This window comes from Corvus brachyrhynchos, unplaced genomic scaffold (genome assembly GCF_000691975.1).
Source record: "Corvus brachyrhynchos isolate BGI_N302 unplaced genomic scaffold, ASM69197v1 scaffold42, whole genome shotgun sequence".
NCBI lineage: Eukaryota > Metazoa > Chordata > Aves > Passeriformes > Corvidae > Corvus > Corvus brachyrhynchos.
The window spans coordinates 136,558-153,241 of NW_008237242.1; the positions used below are offsets into that span (position 1 = coordinate 136,558).

The 16,684-nt window shown below is 37.9% G+C and overlaps 1 protein-coding gene across 2 annotated transcripts; it reads right to left on the minus strand.

The window, feature by feature from the left end:
• Positions 1 to 1,626: 1,626 nt before the first annotated feature.
• C1QTNF3 (C1q and tumor necrosis factor related protein 3) lies at positions 1,627 to 16,684 on the minus strand. Of its 2 annotated transcripts, none has more exons than XM_008630595.2 (6): positions 16,173 to 16,684; positions 11,080 to 11,191; positions 8,707 to 8,861; positions 6,015 to 6,144; positions 5,216 to 5,315; positions 1,627 to 4,097 (listed from the first exon to the last, which is right to left on the minus strand). In XM_008630595.2, the coding sequence occupies exons 1-6, from the start codon at positions 16,458 to 16,460 to the stop codon at positions 3,938 to 3,940; spliced, it is 945 nt and encodes a 314-aa protein (XP_008628817.1). In that variant the 5' UTR covers positions 16,461 to 16,684; the 3' UTR covers positions 1,627 to 3,937. The 2 variants fall into 2 exon arrangements, with proteins under 2 accessions (XP_008628817.1, XP_008628818.1); XM_008630596.2 differs by having other exon boundaries at positions 16,377 to 16,675.

The window sequence follows — 16,684 nt, forward strand, 5'->3', positions numbered from 1 at the left end:
AGGCAGCAACATTTCAGAGAGATGTTTATTTCTCCAGCCACATGGCCGGGGCTCTGCTGAGGAACTGTTCAATCATGGGAGACCTGAGGGTCCTTCCCCATGCAGGGGAACACAAAACAACCAATGGGGAACGAGGCTGACCAGGGGCAGGGAAATCCCATGTCTCCCCCCCAGGGCCCCTCTCCCAGGGCTACATGGCAGGGGGGAGGGACCCCGACACTGAGCATGCCAGCCTTTTGTTGCCTCAGATTTTTAGATCAGAACTGATCACCCAGGTTGTATTTTCTTTGGTTGTTGAAGCAGAACTAACTGCACAATAGAGAAACTTTGCTACTTACTCACCAAAATTAAGAACTTAGGTATTTTCACAGACCACTCAACGGCTCCCTGCATGTTTTGTCCTTGTGTGATTTTTTTTTCTTTTATTCTGAGCTCAAAAGAATCATTTTAGTAATCTGAACTAAGGAGGCAAAAAATGTTTTAATTCAAAGCCACTTTTATTAAAAACTGCTTCAGAAGACAGCAGGTTGTAACGTAGGAAATTCAGTGAAAGAGAGGAAGGTGAAAGATCTGAGTGGGAAGTTTGTTCCTTGTTTTCTCTTTAGAAAAATACTGCTTTATTTAATGATTTCCCATTGGCTCACAGGCTTTTCAGTGAGGCTGAGACTGCAAACTGTTGTCAGTCTAAACTACTTCTTCAGAATCAAGTCAATCAGGCCATGGACTAATGTCTGAAAGTAAAACCATATACTTCTTTCTTTTCTCACAGATTTCTAATTAAACTTCTTTCTCCTTTCTTTAAATACCACTAGAGAAACTGGGACCCAGACCTATAACATTTTCCCACAATTTGGTTTCATTCTAGTTCATGTTTTTCTTGCACAGATGTTGTGTTTTACCCCCGGCAAGGGGATGCACCCAGCACCTCTCAAGTTGCACACAGCCCTGTTTTGCAAAATGCAGCAATTAATGCTCATGACGTGGCTGGAGATGAGAGCTGCTGCCCTGCAAGGATGTCCCAGGCAAGGACAGCAGTCCCTGGAACTCTGGGGGAAGGGAGGACCAGGATTTGGGAGTGGTGTTTCAGAGAGAGCAGAGCTCAACTTGGCTCTGTGTAAAGAAGCATTTTCTCTTGCCAGGATGCCAGTGCCTACCACAGAGGCAGAATATCACCTACCAAACCACAGCTCTTATGGCAGGCAGGGGCTTGCAGGTCTTGCCAAGTTTTGGTTAAATCTAGGAGCTCAGGGAATGGGAGAGATACAGGCTCATTTTAGCAAAGACAAGAAGCCATTAAGTATACTCCAAATTACAGCTTTGCAGTTTTCAGAAGGTTTCTCCATTGTAACACAAATTACAAAACAGCATGTATTTTATAACAGAGGATGAAAGTCTGTGACAGAAGACATTTTGTCTTGAGCATCTGCTAAGCCAGAGGCTTTCAATTATCAGCAGCAATGGAAAGATGACTAATCTTCATGAACATTTCTGAGGAAAAAAATCATATCTTCCACATGACTTACTGAATATAAAGCTTGTTAATTTTTAAGAACAAGAACACATACACACACATATTCACATCAGCTGCTGTATTTTGAAGGATCTTCCTTTTTCCTTTGAAAGAAATTAGTATGTAAGTTAACTATTTATTTGTAAAGTATTATGACACTCAATCAGCAGAGATTGCATGCAATAATTTTGCAGAGAAAAGACTGCAGAGATTTCATTCAAAACCCAGGAAGTTTTAACCTTTATGTAAAAAACTGTTTAGCTTTAACCTTGGAACTGAGACCAGACTGCTCTTTGTTTGTCAGAAGCTTTTGTGGTAATTCTTAGTCACTTTTCCCTCTTAGCAGGCCAAGTTGCACAGAACTCGTGAAGACAACACAAAACATGACCTTCTGTTATATTATGACCATTACAGTAGATCATAAGATAATAAGGAGCTTAAAATTAGTGTATGTCTTACAGTTTCTAAGTGCGTTATTCTGACCAAAATGGCTTAAAACAGCCATGTCACAAAGGAAAAGTAAGTCCCCAAAGGAAACCTTACAGATTTAAATTTTATGTATATATGTGTGTATATATGTGTATGCACGTGTAAAATAAATATATTTTAACCCTTAATACTGGCTTTCTCCCATTCAGTAGCAAAATGAATGCTTAGGAAAAGCATATTAAAAATAACATCCCTCCATTATCTCAAAATGGTAATGTCCTTGGTAAATATGGATATGAACAAACCAGTATGGTTTTGTAACCATTAATCTTTATTGGATAAATGTATGTTTTACAAAGTAAGCTTAACAAAATAACATGGTCTCAGGTTTTAAAAACCTGCATGGCGCAAACCTGACCTAAGTTCATAAAGAAATGATAAAAACTCATCCAACAACATTTCATTAAAGCTAACATTTTCAGTGGTTGATGCATAAAACTAAAAAATCACAAGTCATAATCATCAAGTATCAACATGCATTTTTCTTCATAAGATGTGGTTACATACACTAGGAACGTGTACAAGGACATACAAATTTGTAGGGCAAATTTTGATTCATTTGCTCTATTGTTGTGCTACTGATACCTGCATCCAGTATAAAAGAATTTCAAACAAATGTTTTCCTAACCCCACCTTCTTGTACATTAATGGCAGGTAATGTCTGATTAAAATGTAATGTCTGTTAAAAAAGAATTTATATTTCATTAACTTACGTATGGAGAGCCAGAATAAGATACATTCAAACTTCAGTATTGACTTTGATGCTTATTCAGAGGAAAATAGCAAGACAGAATTTCAGGTACCCAAATTTTGAAAAGCCAGTGACAAATATGAATGCTGAAGAGTGGCCCAGTGTATTGGGACCAGAGCTTCTGAGCCAGCCAGCATTTGCTTTCACCAGTTAAATACTGAACTGGCTTAGCTGCTGCTGCTTTGCCATGTCTTTTCCTGAAATACTGATTCTTGGAAGGCTGCTAGGAAAACTGTTTCAACAACTTCACTGTTAAGTAAATATGCAATATTATAAGGTACATCCTTCTGAAGGAGCTCCAAACACCACAAAGTTTGTGTATCTCTGTGCTGTTGGCATATCCTGATTTCTCTAGCATATATGCCTCTGCTTTGACACCCTGCATTTAGTTACATCAGGTTTTAAAAATTCTAAGGCTAGGAGGAAACATTACAGTTCCCCTGCCTGATCCCCTTCACACTGCAAACTAAATTACCTTAGCTTCAAGCTGCTACTAAGGCAAGAATTACTAACACTCTTCTTCTAAGAGAGAGAGAGTAAGCATAAATATATACTAAAAATCTGTGAAAAATGACACCAGATACGTCTTCAGAGGTTTGAGATGGGAATGCAATAAACCTGAATCCTTGACATCTGTATTTTCACATTTTTTTCTTCTATTTGAGTTCATTCCAATCCAATACAAACTTCTTCCTTTAGATCTGGTCTCACCTGAGCCTGCTTATAATACATTCAGGCCTGTTTCCATGGTGCAAACTTAAATGAACATGTAACGAGAACTGAATAAGTTATTAGGAAATTTTGAAACAATTGTTCAGTTCCTGACATGTACTTAATTAGCGTATATTTAGAGATGAAATTGAATTTATGTAAACTGCTCTTTAAATTCTTTAAACTCCTTTTCCTTTTTTTTCATTCACTTTTGGGGAAGAGAGGAATAGCAACATTTAATGATTCAATAGGTGCAACCCAGATGACATCTGTGTGTCATCTGTGAATCTGTGTCAGCTGCCCAATGTATTCAGCTGATCTCTGACACACAAGTAGCAACACATTGCATCAAAACAAAGCTTCTTCATCCTCCAATGTTGTAATGTTATTTCACAGTCCAGTGAAAAATACCAGTTCCAAAAAAGATTTTTCTTCAGATAAATATCCATTGGGTTGTTTCCTTTTTTTTTTTTTTTTTACTTGGTTTCAAAAAGAAGAAACCCAGCAAAGGTGGAGAAGCGTTGATGGTCCCCATGGAGGGCTCCATTTCCCATTCGCAGCCAAACTTCATCTCCCTTGGCGAGTTTTAGGACTGCACTATTTCCTGAAGTATCTGCTTTCCCTTTGGATTCATAGCTAAGGATGAATATTTTAACAAGTCAAATTTTTGTTTGTCAACAATGATCAAGCAAATAACTTAAAAAAAAAATCCAACAAGTACATTGTTATCCTGAGAAAAATTTTCTTGAAAGGCTTGCCAACATTTTTTCAGCTTTATAAGGAAATTTTGACAACTTTCTGCATTTGATCTCCTAGTCAAATTTTGAACCTCACCTAAGTGCCTTCTTTTATTCCTTTCTGAAGTTCTGGAATTGTAACTTATTTTTTTCCAGGACACAGGAGCAATTTTTTCATTTAAAATGAAACTCTGCCCACTGATCACAACACTACAGATTTCCTGTGATGCTTTTTTTCACTTGAATTCATCCCAGCCAATTTTAAAAGCCTCCAGGCCAGGAGGCTGACATGAGTTGAGCCCCTGTGCTGCCAGCATAGGCAACGAGCAGAGACAGGCAGCTTGCTCCGTCCTGAGCCTTTCATTGGAACATGGATACATTTGATGAGGGCTAACCTCCTGGCTTTGCCTGAGTGTTGGTCCCCTTTCTTCCACTTCTTGCCTTTTCTAAAATCAATGCTTCAGGGGGAAGAGAAATGAAGCACTTCTTTTGCAGAAAAGTTCTGTTGGGGATGAAGCAGCCTCTGGTGGTGTGCTAATGATAAAAAAGCCAGTAAATGGAAGACCTTTGCTTCTTACTCATCCTTACTACTGCAGTATAAACACTTTCCAACTTTAAAGTAAATTGCTCTGCCCTCATGTTAACAAGACTGTAACTAGTCACTGAACACTTCATTATTTCCTTTCTCTGGCAAACCAAATGAGGATGAAGATACATTTTAGCAGAATGACAACATGATACCACTGAACTCCAACTGTGACTTGCAGTGCTAACTCCTTTCCCCGGACTTTGAGGAAATTGTGATCAAGGCTGAATTTTAAGTCTGGGATCTGTGGTGTGTGTGGTCCTAATATGCAAGCTGAGGATGGCAAAATAAAATAGTTTTCCTTGTTCATTATTTTACCCTAGAGAGTTTCTTCAAAAAAATGGAACAGTTGTATGTTTCTTGAAATATGAGCAAGCTATCACATCCATAGAAATGTTTTTTGCATTAAAATGGCCTGGCCCTTTACTTACCTATATAAGCTGAAGACTGTATTACCATTATGCATCAAGTACACGTACACTTCCTCCACATCTTCATGTTTCATCATATTGAAGGTGAAGAAATACACCCCTGAAAAAGTTATAAAATACAACTTGTTTGTTTCATAGAGAGAAGTAATCATGCTGCAGATTTGTGCTTCTTGCTTAGAAAACATAACAGCTGCGGACAAAACTGCCTTCCAGTTGTCAGCAGATATTTTGCTTCTGCTTATAGTGTTCCAAAATCTGATTAATTTTAATTCTGCATATAGCAGGGGTTGTTCTTCCTGCACCACAGCTGCATAAGAGGGGAGATTGATGCAGCTGAAAAATAACCCATGAACTGTAATGCTTCACTTCCACCACACAGCTGTTGCAGGTCAGCTCACAGCTGAACTGCTTTGGGGGAAGATGGGAATGAAGAGACTGACAAGAGGCAAGAGGTGGAGGAGGCAACTGGGAAGCTGCTGCTGCTGCTACTACAACATGAAGGCTGTGGTTCTGTCATCGCAGTGGCTGAATGGCTAGGAGTCACAGCAAAGCAGACAGTCCTGCTCCCTCCCCAGCCCTGGCCATGCCTCTTTCTCCTGCCTTTGTGTCAGCACTAGTCTTACTGGCTGGCAAGACCTCTCTTGGCTTGCTCGGTTTTTTTAATTCACTTTTCTGGAAAGTAGGTAACAAGAGCTATGCAGAATGAGTGTAAAGGCAGTTAAGTAGTGTCTCATCCTTACTGACAACATTTTTCCCTATGGCTCCAAGAATTGAATTATTTTGTTTTGCAAATGCTCACCATTCACTGGAGCACCAAATCTCCCGGTCATGACATCAAAAAAATTCCCAACGTTGGTTTCAACGCTACTGAAGATGATCCCACTATTCTGGTTGCTGAAGTGAGTAGCCATCGAAGCCATGAATGCGACCTGCAAAAATCCAGTTCTTATTCAGGCAGTTGTTCATGAAAAGCACATGTGTAGAGCAATCAGGTACAGATTTCTTCCTGTATTTGCAGTCTGTTTATTTTCCTGACAGATGTTCTTCTAGGGCTTGCTCCAAGGTCAATAAACTCCAGTTAACAAAACTTCCATTGAATGAAACTGGAAGAAGACTAGGGTTCTCATATTCAATTGGACTATTCATGACTGTAAAGTAAGCGTATGGTCAAGTGTTTGCTGTTTAGAACCTTAATTTCAGATTTTATTTACTTTTAAGTCTTGCTAGAATGATGCAACAGCAACATGGTATTGAAATGGATGGTGTTTCTGACAAAAGGGTTTTATATAGTTTTTATGTATTCCCCAATGCATTTATACTGGATATTGCTTTTAACTGAATGTGTGAAAATAAATAATGCTCAGTAAAATCCATGCAGATTAGTGTTTCTTGCTAACTACTTTAGAGATATATAAAGCACTTTTAAAGCACTTTCCCTCTGGAAGTGCAGCAGCTGGGACTCAATATTCAATGCTTTTTCTCTCTTATCAGTTACCCTCAGTCTTGAAAACAGAGGGTGGTGGAGACCAAGAGGGGAAAATAAGAAAACGAAAACTGCTTCAACTTCATGTTTCACTTCTTGCCATAGAAATGTTTCATGGGAAGCAGTGCAAAATATCCCACACTGGACAACTTAAATTACCCTCAGCAAGATACCAGGAAATGACACTGACAGCTGGCCTGGTCAGGGAAAGGACTGACCTTTTCTGTAAGTCTGTCATTGCTCCCTCATTATGTCACTAAATGAGGTAGCATCAGAATTGCTGCACCTTGTTGTCAGAAGGTCACATAGAGAATTGGCTTTTTATTTCCATCTCAACTTCTTAAATGACAAGTGTTCAACTGCAGCTGTTACTGCCCATCACAAAAATGACATTTTTTTGTGAGATTCCTGCTATGCTGGTATTTAAAAAATAAAAAACCAGCCCAAACTCCTTTTGATTTCACATCCAAACCAGAACAAAACCAAAACAGACAGTCAAATGCAAGTCTGGATCCAACAAAGGAAATCGTTAGCCATCTGTTCAGAAATTTAAGGAGCTCCAGATGTGATCTGAAAGCTTGGGCTGATTTTCCTTACCCCTGCATGGATGCATTTTCTATGACGGCAAATTGTTAATGTCTTGCTTCTCAGCCAGGATCACATCAAAGTTCATCATATGTTAAAGGAAAGCAGCTGCAGTTGCAGATTGATGGAATTTATTGCTTTTGTCTAGATTCCGTCTCACAGACTCTTTGACCCTGAGCTCCTTTTTGTAGGCTGATCAGAAGAGCAGAAAAGTATGTCCTTTCTCTCTAGGTTTTGTTATGAAGTAGCAGGTCAACATGGATACATGAAGTTTTTCAAAATAATCCTGTACTTAAAACAGTATTGTATTCAAAAGTGTTTTCTTCTATACCCCCACTGACTTTAAAATTCTTAAGTGTGGTGTTAAGAAATAATATGTTATACTGTAAGCATTTTTAAACATGTCTGTTTAAAGAAATGATGGAATTTTACTTGGAAAAAGGTATTACAATATGACCTTTTATTATTCATCCTCTCATTACTTGGTTTTAATTACATTACTACCATTATGTTTTTGTAAGAAAAAAAATAGTGGTAGTTCATTTCCAAATTGCAAAATGACATCTGTTGAATGTAATTAAATGTATGTTTATAAGATATTCACCTATACCATTAGTGTAATTGTATATATTTCTACATGCATATATTATATATGTGCATATATACGAATATATGTATCTGTGTGTATGTGTGTGTGTGTATATATATATATATATATATATATGCATACACAAGCTCTCTGCCATCTGCCGGAATTCTGGGATTTGAAGAAGCTCTAATGCAAAAGCTGTGAGATTGTGCCAACACGACAGTTGAGCTTGACAGCTCAGGCTTGAACCCGGGTTTTAATGCTCATCTGGCTTTTGAGTTTTTCATTCATAGGCAGAATCTACATGGCCCCAAACATATTTAAAGTATCTAGACATATAAATATACAGATAACTACTGAGGGGTATTTTTCGAAACTGAAGGACTCTATCTGCACTCAGAAATTTTGAGCCCATACTTTGAGAAGCTGGATATATGTGCTTCAGCCTGGCTGCCCTGAGAAACATGACTCCTTTACTGTTTTCATATGCTGTGGGAAGTGCAATTATTTATGTGATACGTCTTGGTAGGAAAATGATAGTCCCTGCTATTCTCCTTTAATAACCCAGACACTGGCATTTTGCCCTCAAAGGAAAGCATATATGCTTCTTCCTGCCTATTTCTCAGCTGGATTCTGAATAAAGCTTTTATTTTCCAGAAAGATCTGGCAAAGCACATTTTTCAGTCAGGACAAGGGCTGTATATGCCTTTTACAGTATTAATTTACAGGAGGATTTGCTTCTTAAGTATCTTACAGTAATAAGGTGCTGGTTTACAGTGAAGAAAACCATAATCTGAGATTTGCAGCAGCCAATATGAGCCAGAGATGTTGTACCTGCAGCTCTGGGGGAATCCCAGGGTAACCTTTCTCGCCTTTGGGCCCATGATGTCCACGCTCTCCTCTTGGTCCCATATCTCCTTTGTCTCCTTTCTCACCTTTGGCTCCTTCCTGGCCAGTTGCTCCATTATTTCCATTGTTTCCATGATTTCCTGAAGGGAAACAAAGCTTTCTGTTTTATTTAAAGAATTTAACACATTTTAACAGATAAGTGTGACAGGGTCCTCTTCCACAGTTTGCAACACATGTAGTCTTCGGTGCCATAAACCCCAGGTTGAGCTGTGATGGATAAGAAACTGCTGTGTGGTCAAGCTGAAGGTGAAGGTTTTGGTGAACAAGTTTCCAGAAGGACACTGATTTTAGGAGTTTACCCTCATGTTGTTTTGGTGTTGCTGTATAAACTGGTGATGTCTCAAGTAATTGCTTTGTAGGGGAGATGTGCAAGAAGACCTCAGCAGACACAAGGCTCAAGGAAAGCAAAAGTCACTTTCTATTGACACATACCAGGTAGCCTGCAGAAGCACTTTTGCTTTTCCTTTAGTATAAAAACTAATTTCCTGGTAATTTAAGTCAATCATGAGAGACTAACATAATTTTGAGTAAGATTTTTCTATCTTTAGAACACATCCACACAAATCATGAATGGCTGTATCGTTAAAGTTGCTAAAATCTGTGCTAAAAACAGGACAGTGTGCATTCTCAGGGTGCTGGTTAGCTTAAAGGGGTTGTTTGATTGCATAGTGCTAGATTTAAAGAGAGACAAAATTTTTATAATCAAACTTTTCTGAGATGGCTTTGTATGAGTAAATGAGTAAAAAGACTCATTATAAAATATACATCTGCAGTATTACTTACTTCCTGGTGTTTACTGACTAAATTACTGAGCAAATGTCTATGCAGCTGACAGGATTTTAAATTTGGCTAGAATCACTGAACAATTATTATGCCTCCTACAGCAAAAGCCTGATCTTTCGGCTCAGGGGATTAATAAATGTCATCATTGTTCTAATTCTACCTGAATTGAAATTAGGTACTTTGACACTCTGCTTGTTCTTTGATTATTCTCTCTGGTTACAAATTTACAAGAAGAATAGTGTTGTTTGAGATCAAATCTGATGATGAAGTGATCCTTCAGAGTTTTTCTATTAAGAAAAAAAAAACGCACTTCAAATGAGGAAGACAAATGGTGAAAGAAATTATACACATTTTTGTTTAGATAGAGGAATCTGCAGCTCTTAATAAGAATCATTCTTTATGTGAAGCCAGAGCTGCTCTACCGGTTCAAAACAGAGGTCTCCAAGCAACATTTGATTCAATCAAGGGGGAAAACAACTGCTGTTATTCCCCTTACAGGCACAACAACATGAAATCTAGCAAATGAAGGAGACAGGAATCCCAGGGTGCAGAAGGTTGCTGCCAGATGTATGTTTGTGGTATCCTGCCGTGACAGAAAGTGGGACTCAGACATATGAGGGAAGGGAAAGCTGGGACTAGGCCACGTGCTGGTATATCCACTGCAGCCTTGAAAATATGGGTCTAGTATAAGATTGTATCCTGTTTCTAGGAAGCCAACACTTTATTAATAACTAATGGATCACTGAATTGCATTTTTATTGTGATAACAGAAAATGTAAGCTTTTGAAAAGGAGGCAAGTCTGTCTTTCAGTGACCTGTTCATTTATGTTGTACCTCTGCTTTAGGAATGGTAATTTCCAAATCCCTGAAGATAGCTGCTGTAACAAAATTACACCAGCATGCAACCAACATTTTCCCTTCTCTAGGCTCTTCTATTTCCATATAAATTATCAGATCAGAGTATACAGTTTTCTTGTGTAAACTGTTCTTCTGTGCACATTTTTAATGTAAAAAAAAAAAAAGAAAATTATTTTTTATTATCGAAGACAAGATGAAAGAAGGAAGTGAAGGAATTTACATGAGAGAACAGAAGCATCTGTGTTTCTGTAAAATATTGGCTATCAGTATGCTAGATGAAGAAAAGCCCTTGAATACAGTGCACAGTAACACAGCTACAAAGGTGATCACAATAATCAGCTCCAGGGAACAAGTTCTTCCAAATTTCATGGGAACTGCATGCTGCTTTAAGAGAGACCAATTTTCCCTAGGGGGGTAATAAGATTACTTTCAGTATGAATTGTGAAAGCTGAATTTAATAACAAATAGGTTTTCAATGGAAAATACCTTAAAATATAACTGAAAATATCTGTCTTCTCTGAAATTATAGAAAAACTTGTTCCTGAATCTGTCCCCAAATACTGATGTTTGGACCATTCTCTGGTATTTCATAGAATAACCTGTAATTTATGGCCTGAAATTAGACTGAAGAAGAAGTGAATTTAACTTCATCTTTACCTGGCATCCCAGGGGGCCCGGGAGGTCCTGGGGGCCCTTGGTAGAGTCGAACTCCAAAGTCACCTCGGCAGCAGGAACTGCAGTCTGGATTCTGTGGTCCAGGCTGGGGGGGCTAAGTGCACAAAAATAAGCTTTAAGTAGCTCATTCATGGAGGACATCAATCTTATGCATGTCGGTTACAGGGTCTTCATTATATGTTTCTGTTTATATACTTGGTAAGTTTTCAAAACAGTTCTTATCTGGCATGAAATTCTCACATAGCTGGGTTGTCCCTGAAGATGTTATTTTTGGAAGATTTAAAGGAATAGCTCTCAAAGCGTTCAAAGAGCTATACAAATATTAAAAAAACAACTTGTCGTGTTAAATAATGAGGGCTTTGAAAATAAATTAATACCAAATAATGAAATTTAGATGACTATTTCAATTAGATTCACATCCTGATCCCACATTTGAACTGACCTTTGATGACAAACATGCCTATATACAACAAGTGGTAGGACACAAGAGACTAGATTTGACTTTCAGCAACGAACTATCCTCCACTAAACATAAATAAAACTGTGTTGGACCACCCAAAGAAGATATTAAAAAAGTCTGTGCATCATATTCCTCTTCATGATCCCAGACCTGTGTATTTACAGGCTACTAAACTTGGGAGAACCTAAAGAAGTGCCAAGACAAAAGACAAAACTTTGAACTTACCACAAGACAAGGTTGTTAGGGGCTTTTGATCATTTTTAGTGGTGAATGTGTAACTATATGCTGACTAATATAGCAGCATTAATAAAATAATGCGTTTATTATGTACAGCTCAGCTACTGTAGTAATCAGTTTAATAATGGTTTTGTTTAAGTGGTTTTCTTTTCCATATTATTGTATTTGTACTAATGGAGACTCATTCAATTTTGACTGGATTTCATGACTTAGTTATCATAGATCTTCCAGTAGGTCCGCTGAGGCCAAGGTCCAGTGTTTTGTTTTATTCCTCTACTTCCTCATTTGTACCTCTTGTTTCTTTTCCCCTACAATTCTTTCCTAATATCTTGAGATGCAAACCTGCAGTTCCTAAAATCTGGAGAGGGATAATTACACCAGTCCAACTACTACTTCTACTTCATTCTACTATTCATCTTCCTTCCCCTTCTTTTCCCTCATCCTTATCATTGTCAAATTACTTGCCTGATGCAGACTTACTGGTTTAGTGGCAGAAAATGAGCCTCTGGCAGGATGGGAGCTGTCAAATGAACACATAGATGTGCTGTATTGCTGCCCTCAGTGTCATCAGTGATGTCATCTGAAACTTTCTGCCTATGTTTTGGACAATACCAAGCACACCCCCAGAATTCATTCATTTCAGGAGGCTTAGGAACTTACAGATACAGAAAATTCATTTCATGTCACCACCACAATGCTTCAACTCTTCCAATGAGACGCACGCCCTGTCCAGCTGGAGCCAGTGATGGTGGAGTTACCATGGGAATAAAGGCCAACTTTACTGCTAAACAAATATCCTTCATATTCAAAGAGTTATGCAAAAGTTAAGACTTGCCAATGGGCAGAAGGGCTTCATATTTATGGGGTTTTGTCAAGGCTATTCTTTTAAGCTTAATTCCAGACAAGGTCTATACTTAATGAGAAAAGTAAGTTCTGCCTCTTGAACTATCTCTTCCTGGAGAACCTGTTTGTATTTTTCTGGCTGTTTTGTCTCTTCGAGTTGTTAGGAAGGACATAACTGACAATCACCCAATACATTTTTTATAATTTTCCTAATATGAGAGAAGAAGCAGCCCTGCTTTCAGCTCATTTTCAGTCCTTGAAAGGGAGCCAAGTACAAGAGGACTGGAATTGTGCAAGCATTTTGCACCCCCTAAAATAATAACATTGATTGTTGCATTGAGATTAAAATCTCCACCTTTTTTTAGATAGTGCTTCATATTCACGTTAAATGGGAAAGTAAACTAAATACACACCTGCCAAGAGCAAGTAAGTCATATCTGCCTAAAAATATCCAAAGACGTAGAATGGTGGATTGTAACTGAGGAAATACATGAATCCAATGAAGTGGACTGCATGTGAGACTCTCTGTGCAAATGTGATTCGCCTTTTTCACACAATGCATTGAAATCCCGAACTGTATTAGAGAACCAGCTATTTTATCATAAAATAGATACAAGTGTTGGTCATAACCAAGTGCTATTACCTCTAAAAAAGCTAATCAGGTTCTTAGGTGTGAAATAAGTCAAGTCCTGCCAGTCTGGTTGTATGCAACAGTTCCACTGACTTCAAAATAGCTACTTATGCAGGTCTTAAATAATTAACTTACTATCTTTACTGATTTTTTCACTAGGAGAAAAAAAATTGTTCATGGTCAGCTGCCAAGGATGATGAATATTTAGGATTTTCTTTTTAATATTTAAAAGCAGAGAACTTCATGAAGAGTACATTTAAAGGAAAAATGTGTTCCTATATTAAAATTACACTCAAACGTGACATAGAGATTAGTTGCAGTCTACTTGCCAAAGGCATCCTTTGCAGCCATTTGTGCATAAATTGTGTCAGCGAATCTTTGGCTTTGCTGCCAGAACATGAATGTGATTTAGGAGCTTGTGAAATGCATCTGACACATTGATATCCTAATACTGATAGAAAGCTGGAAGTATTTCTGAGGCTGTTTGCTGAATTTCCCATGATTTAGTATATAGGAGAATCATCTAGGCAACAGATGGTCTATAAAATTCCCTTAATTTAAAGCTGTGAACGAGTCATAATTGGAGACCCAGCCCTTTCTGACTTCCCAATTAATTTTATGAGTTTCTGTTTTATTGTCTAAGACAACGCAGAAGACAGGTGATGTACCTCCACCATTCTTGGCTTCTGTTCTGAATGTGAAATAGTCAGTCTCTGTGGGCACTAAGGCCCTCCATGCCCTTTCTCTAAGCAAAGAAACAAACAAAAGTTGCCAAAATGCAGGATAAAGCACTGCTTGGGTAGCGATATTTAAAGATTTTCAAAGAGCAACCTGAAACGGAAAAATGGTCTGTCATAGCTGTCCCTAGTCACTAGGAGTTCTTGTTCTTGAGAAATATACATTATATTTTACATGAGTTGGAAGAAGTGTGGAAACTGGCCTTGCACCCAGTGCAGCAAAGACAATAACAAAGACAAATGCTATCATCTCTGTCCTACAACAGGGAATGGACTCTTTAAACACTTTAAAACACTTCAGCAAGAGAGTGAAATTCTTCTCTTTAGCCTCTCTTTAGCTGGATAAAGTTATTCTACCTAAAACAATCAAGAAAGTAGGAACATAGGAATTGAACAGTTTCCATATAGCTCAAGGGGAAGAGAGAGATTTGACATGAATTAAAACATGTCAGTGCCACCTTTGTTCTTCCTATGCCTAAAAATTCCTGGAGTCTGGAAGTGGAAAATACGTATTGTGTAAGCCACTCTGTGATTGATTATCCCTGTCATGCATCTGCTAGTGCTCCATTTCATTTTAGTAAGCCAAAAATCACATCATTTCCCCAGAAAAGATTGCTTCTTGGAGATGGGCTGGCAGGTAAATGACTGCCATCAGCTGTACTCAGACTCGCTGGGCTCATTTTTAATGTCACAACCAGTTCCCTCAGCAGGCAGTTCCAGACAAGTTGCATTAAACTCTCTGATGAGAGACACATGCAGCCCAAACATAGTGACACTTTCTGTGAGGGAGAGTTTGAGCCCTAAAAAGTTGTAGTTTTACATTAAATCCTGCATTATCTGAAATTGTATAGGGTTAAAAGGGAATCTTTTGTCCCTGGTTTGCAGTACACAGCTGCAGAATTCTCCCTGTAGTAAAGAGGTCTGCACACACTAGCGGGCTCTTTGGACTGTATACCTTATGTTTTACACAGTTTATATTCTGCTAACACAGTTTAACATGCCTACAGTTAAATATCTGTTTTGCTGAGTGCACTGGAGGAACATTTAACTCCTGCCTGAGAAATACAAAATGCAAAGCACTGTGAAGTTTTAATACAGGGAATACAGTGGTGTATTAAACCTATTCCCATACTTGGATGTGTTTCAGTTCTTCAAGACCAGAATAAGATTAAAATCAAATCTTTTCTCTGCTTATCACGACACAGCTTATTATTCGACATTTATGTGCATGTCCTTGATTTTGGCAATTCAAAATATCAAATTTTGATCTGAAAAAATTTTAAAACCCCAGATGATAAAAGGTGAATTATACAGGACTGAAACATTTGTATCAGCTGCATGAACAAAGCACTCATGTTCCTGCTGTTACCAAAACACATCGGTCAGAAAAACCTCTTCGAGTGGAATTTTGTTTTGCCTAGTGCTAGAAAAAACTTCATCTTCTGCCCTTCAGATTTTTTTCTTTCAAATTTGGACTGCAGTGTTTTGTGTATTATCTATTATGCCATTTTCCTGGTTTTATAAACTAATGACTGTAAAGTGCCATGAAAGGCATAAAAAGATTCCCAGTTTAAAATGCAGATACTGCAGATGATTTAGAGTTTCATTGTGAGCCTTTTTTCTTCTTAAACTCTCAGTTGATTTATATTATTAAATCTACTCATTACACTAGTAAATATTTTTTTCAAGCTACTCCTTAGAATAAAATTTTTGAACATTCAGAATTTCATTATGTTTGTCTCAAGCTCAAGAGATATACTTTAAAGACATCATTTTCAAGTAAAATTATTCTCTGCTAATTGAACCTCTCCAAATACCTCTAGAAATTCTGTAATTTTCTTTCACATCCAAATGAGTTAGCAATATCTAAAACCTTGGTACATTCAATAATTAATACCTTGGGATAATTAAGACACTGTATTTCAGAATTTCACGGGTTCCCACTTTCAACAGAAAAAAGCACTGCTGCCTATATTGAAATCAGTGTCCCCAACCACTGCTGGTTCTACCAGCTCATTAAAAGATCCTATAAAGCAACCCAGCAGGATACAGACCAATACACAGCTTTAATAAAATTATTTCATAAATATACCACTAATAATGTTAGCAAAAAAATAAAATATCTCATTAGCTTTAAAGATATCTTTATAAGATTAATTCAGAGTACCTGGACTCTATCTGAGGTAGTCAGTTCTACATCATCTACCTCTGGTCTCAGGACTTTATGGTCTGTAGATGTGCTATTAACAACAGTCCACTCTATTAGTTGATTCCGCTGTTTCAATATTTCCCTGCTTCTGGAACCTTTGTGACCAGTCTGGTGGTGACTTTGCAATATTTTGGCCACGGGTTTATAAGATCTTCTGCTCACCTCCATGTATTCATCTTGACACAGGCAAAATGGAAGAAAAAATAAAGCCAGTAGATGCCAACTGATGAAATCCTTCTCTGCCATGTTATTCAAAATTATTTTTCAGGAGTCCAGCAAATGCCTTGCAGAAGTAGAACCTCTTTGCTGCACCAGAAGTTATGTGGTCCCTTCAGCTTTTCCACTAGTGAGCCTGGCACGGAGACCAGTACCAGGTTTTATACAGTTGCATGCAATAAATAAAACTAAAAATGCCAAAGTGACAGGATCCTTCATCCAAAATCAGTCATGCTCCTTTAAACAAACCAGGC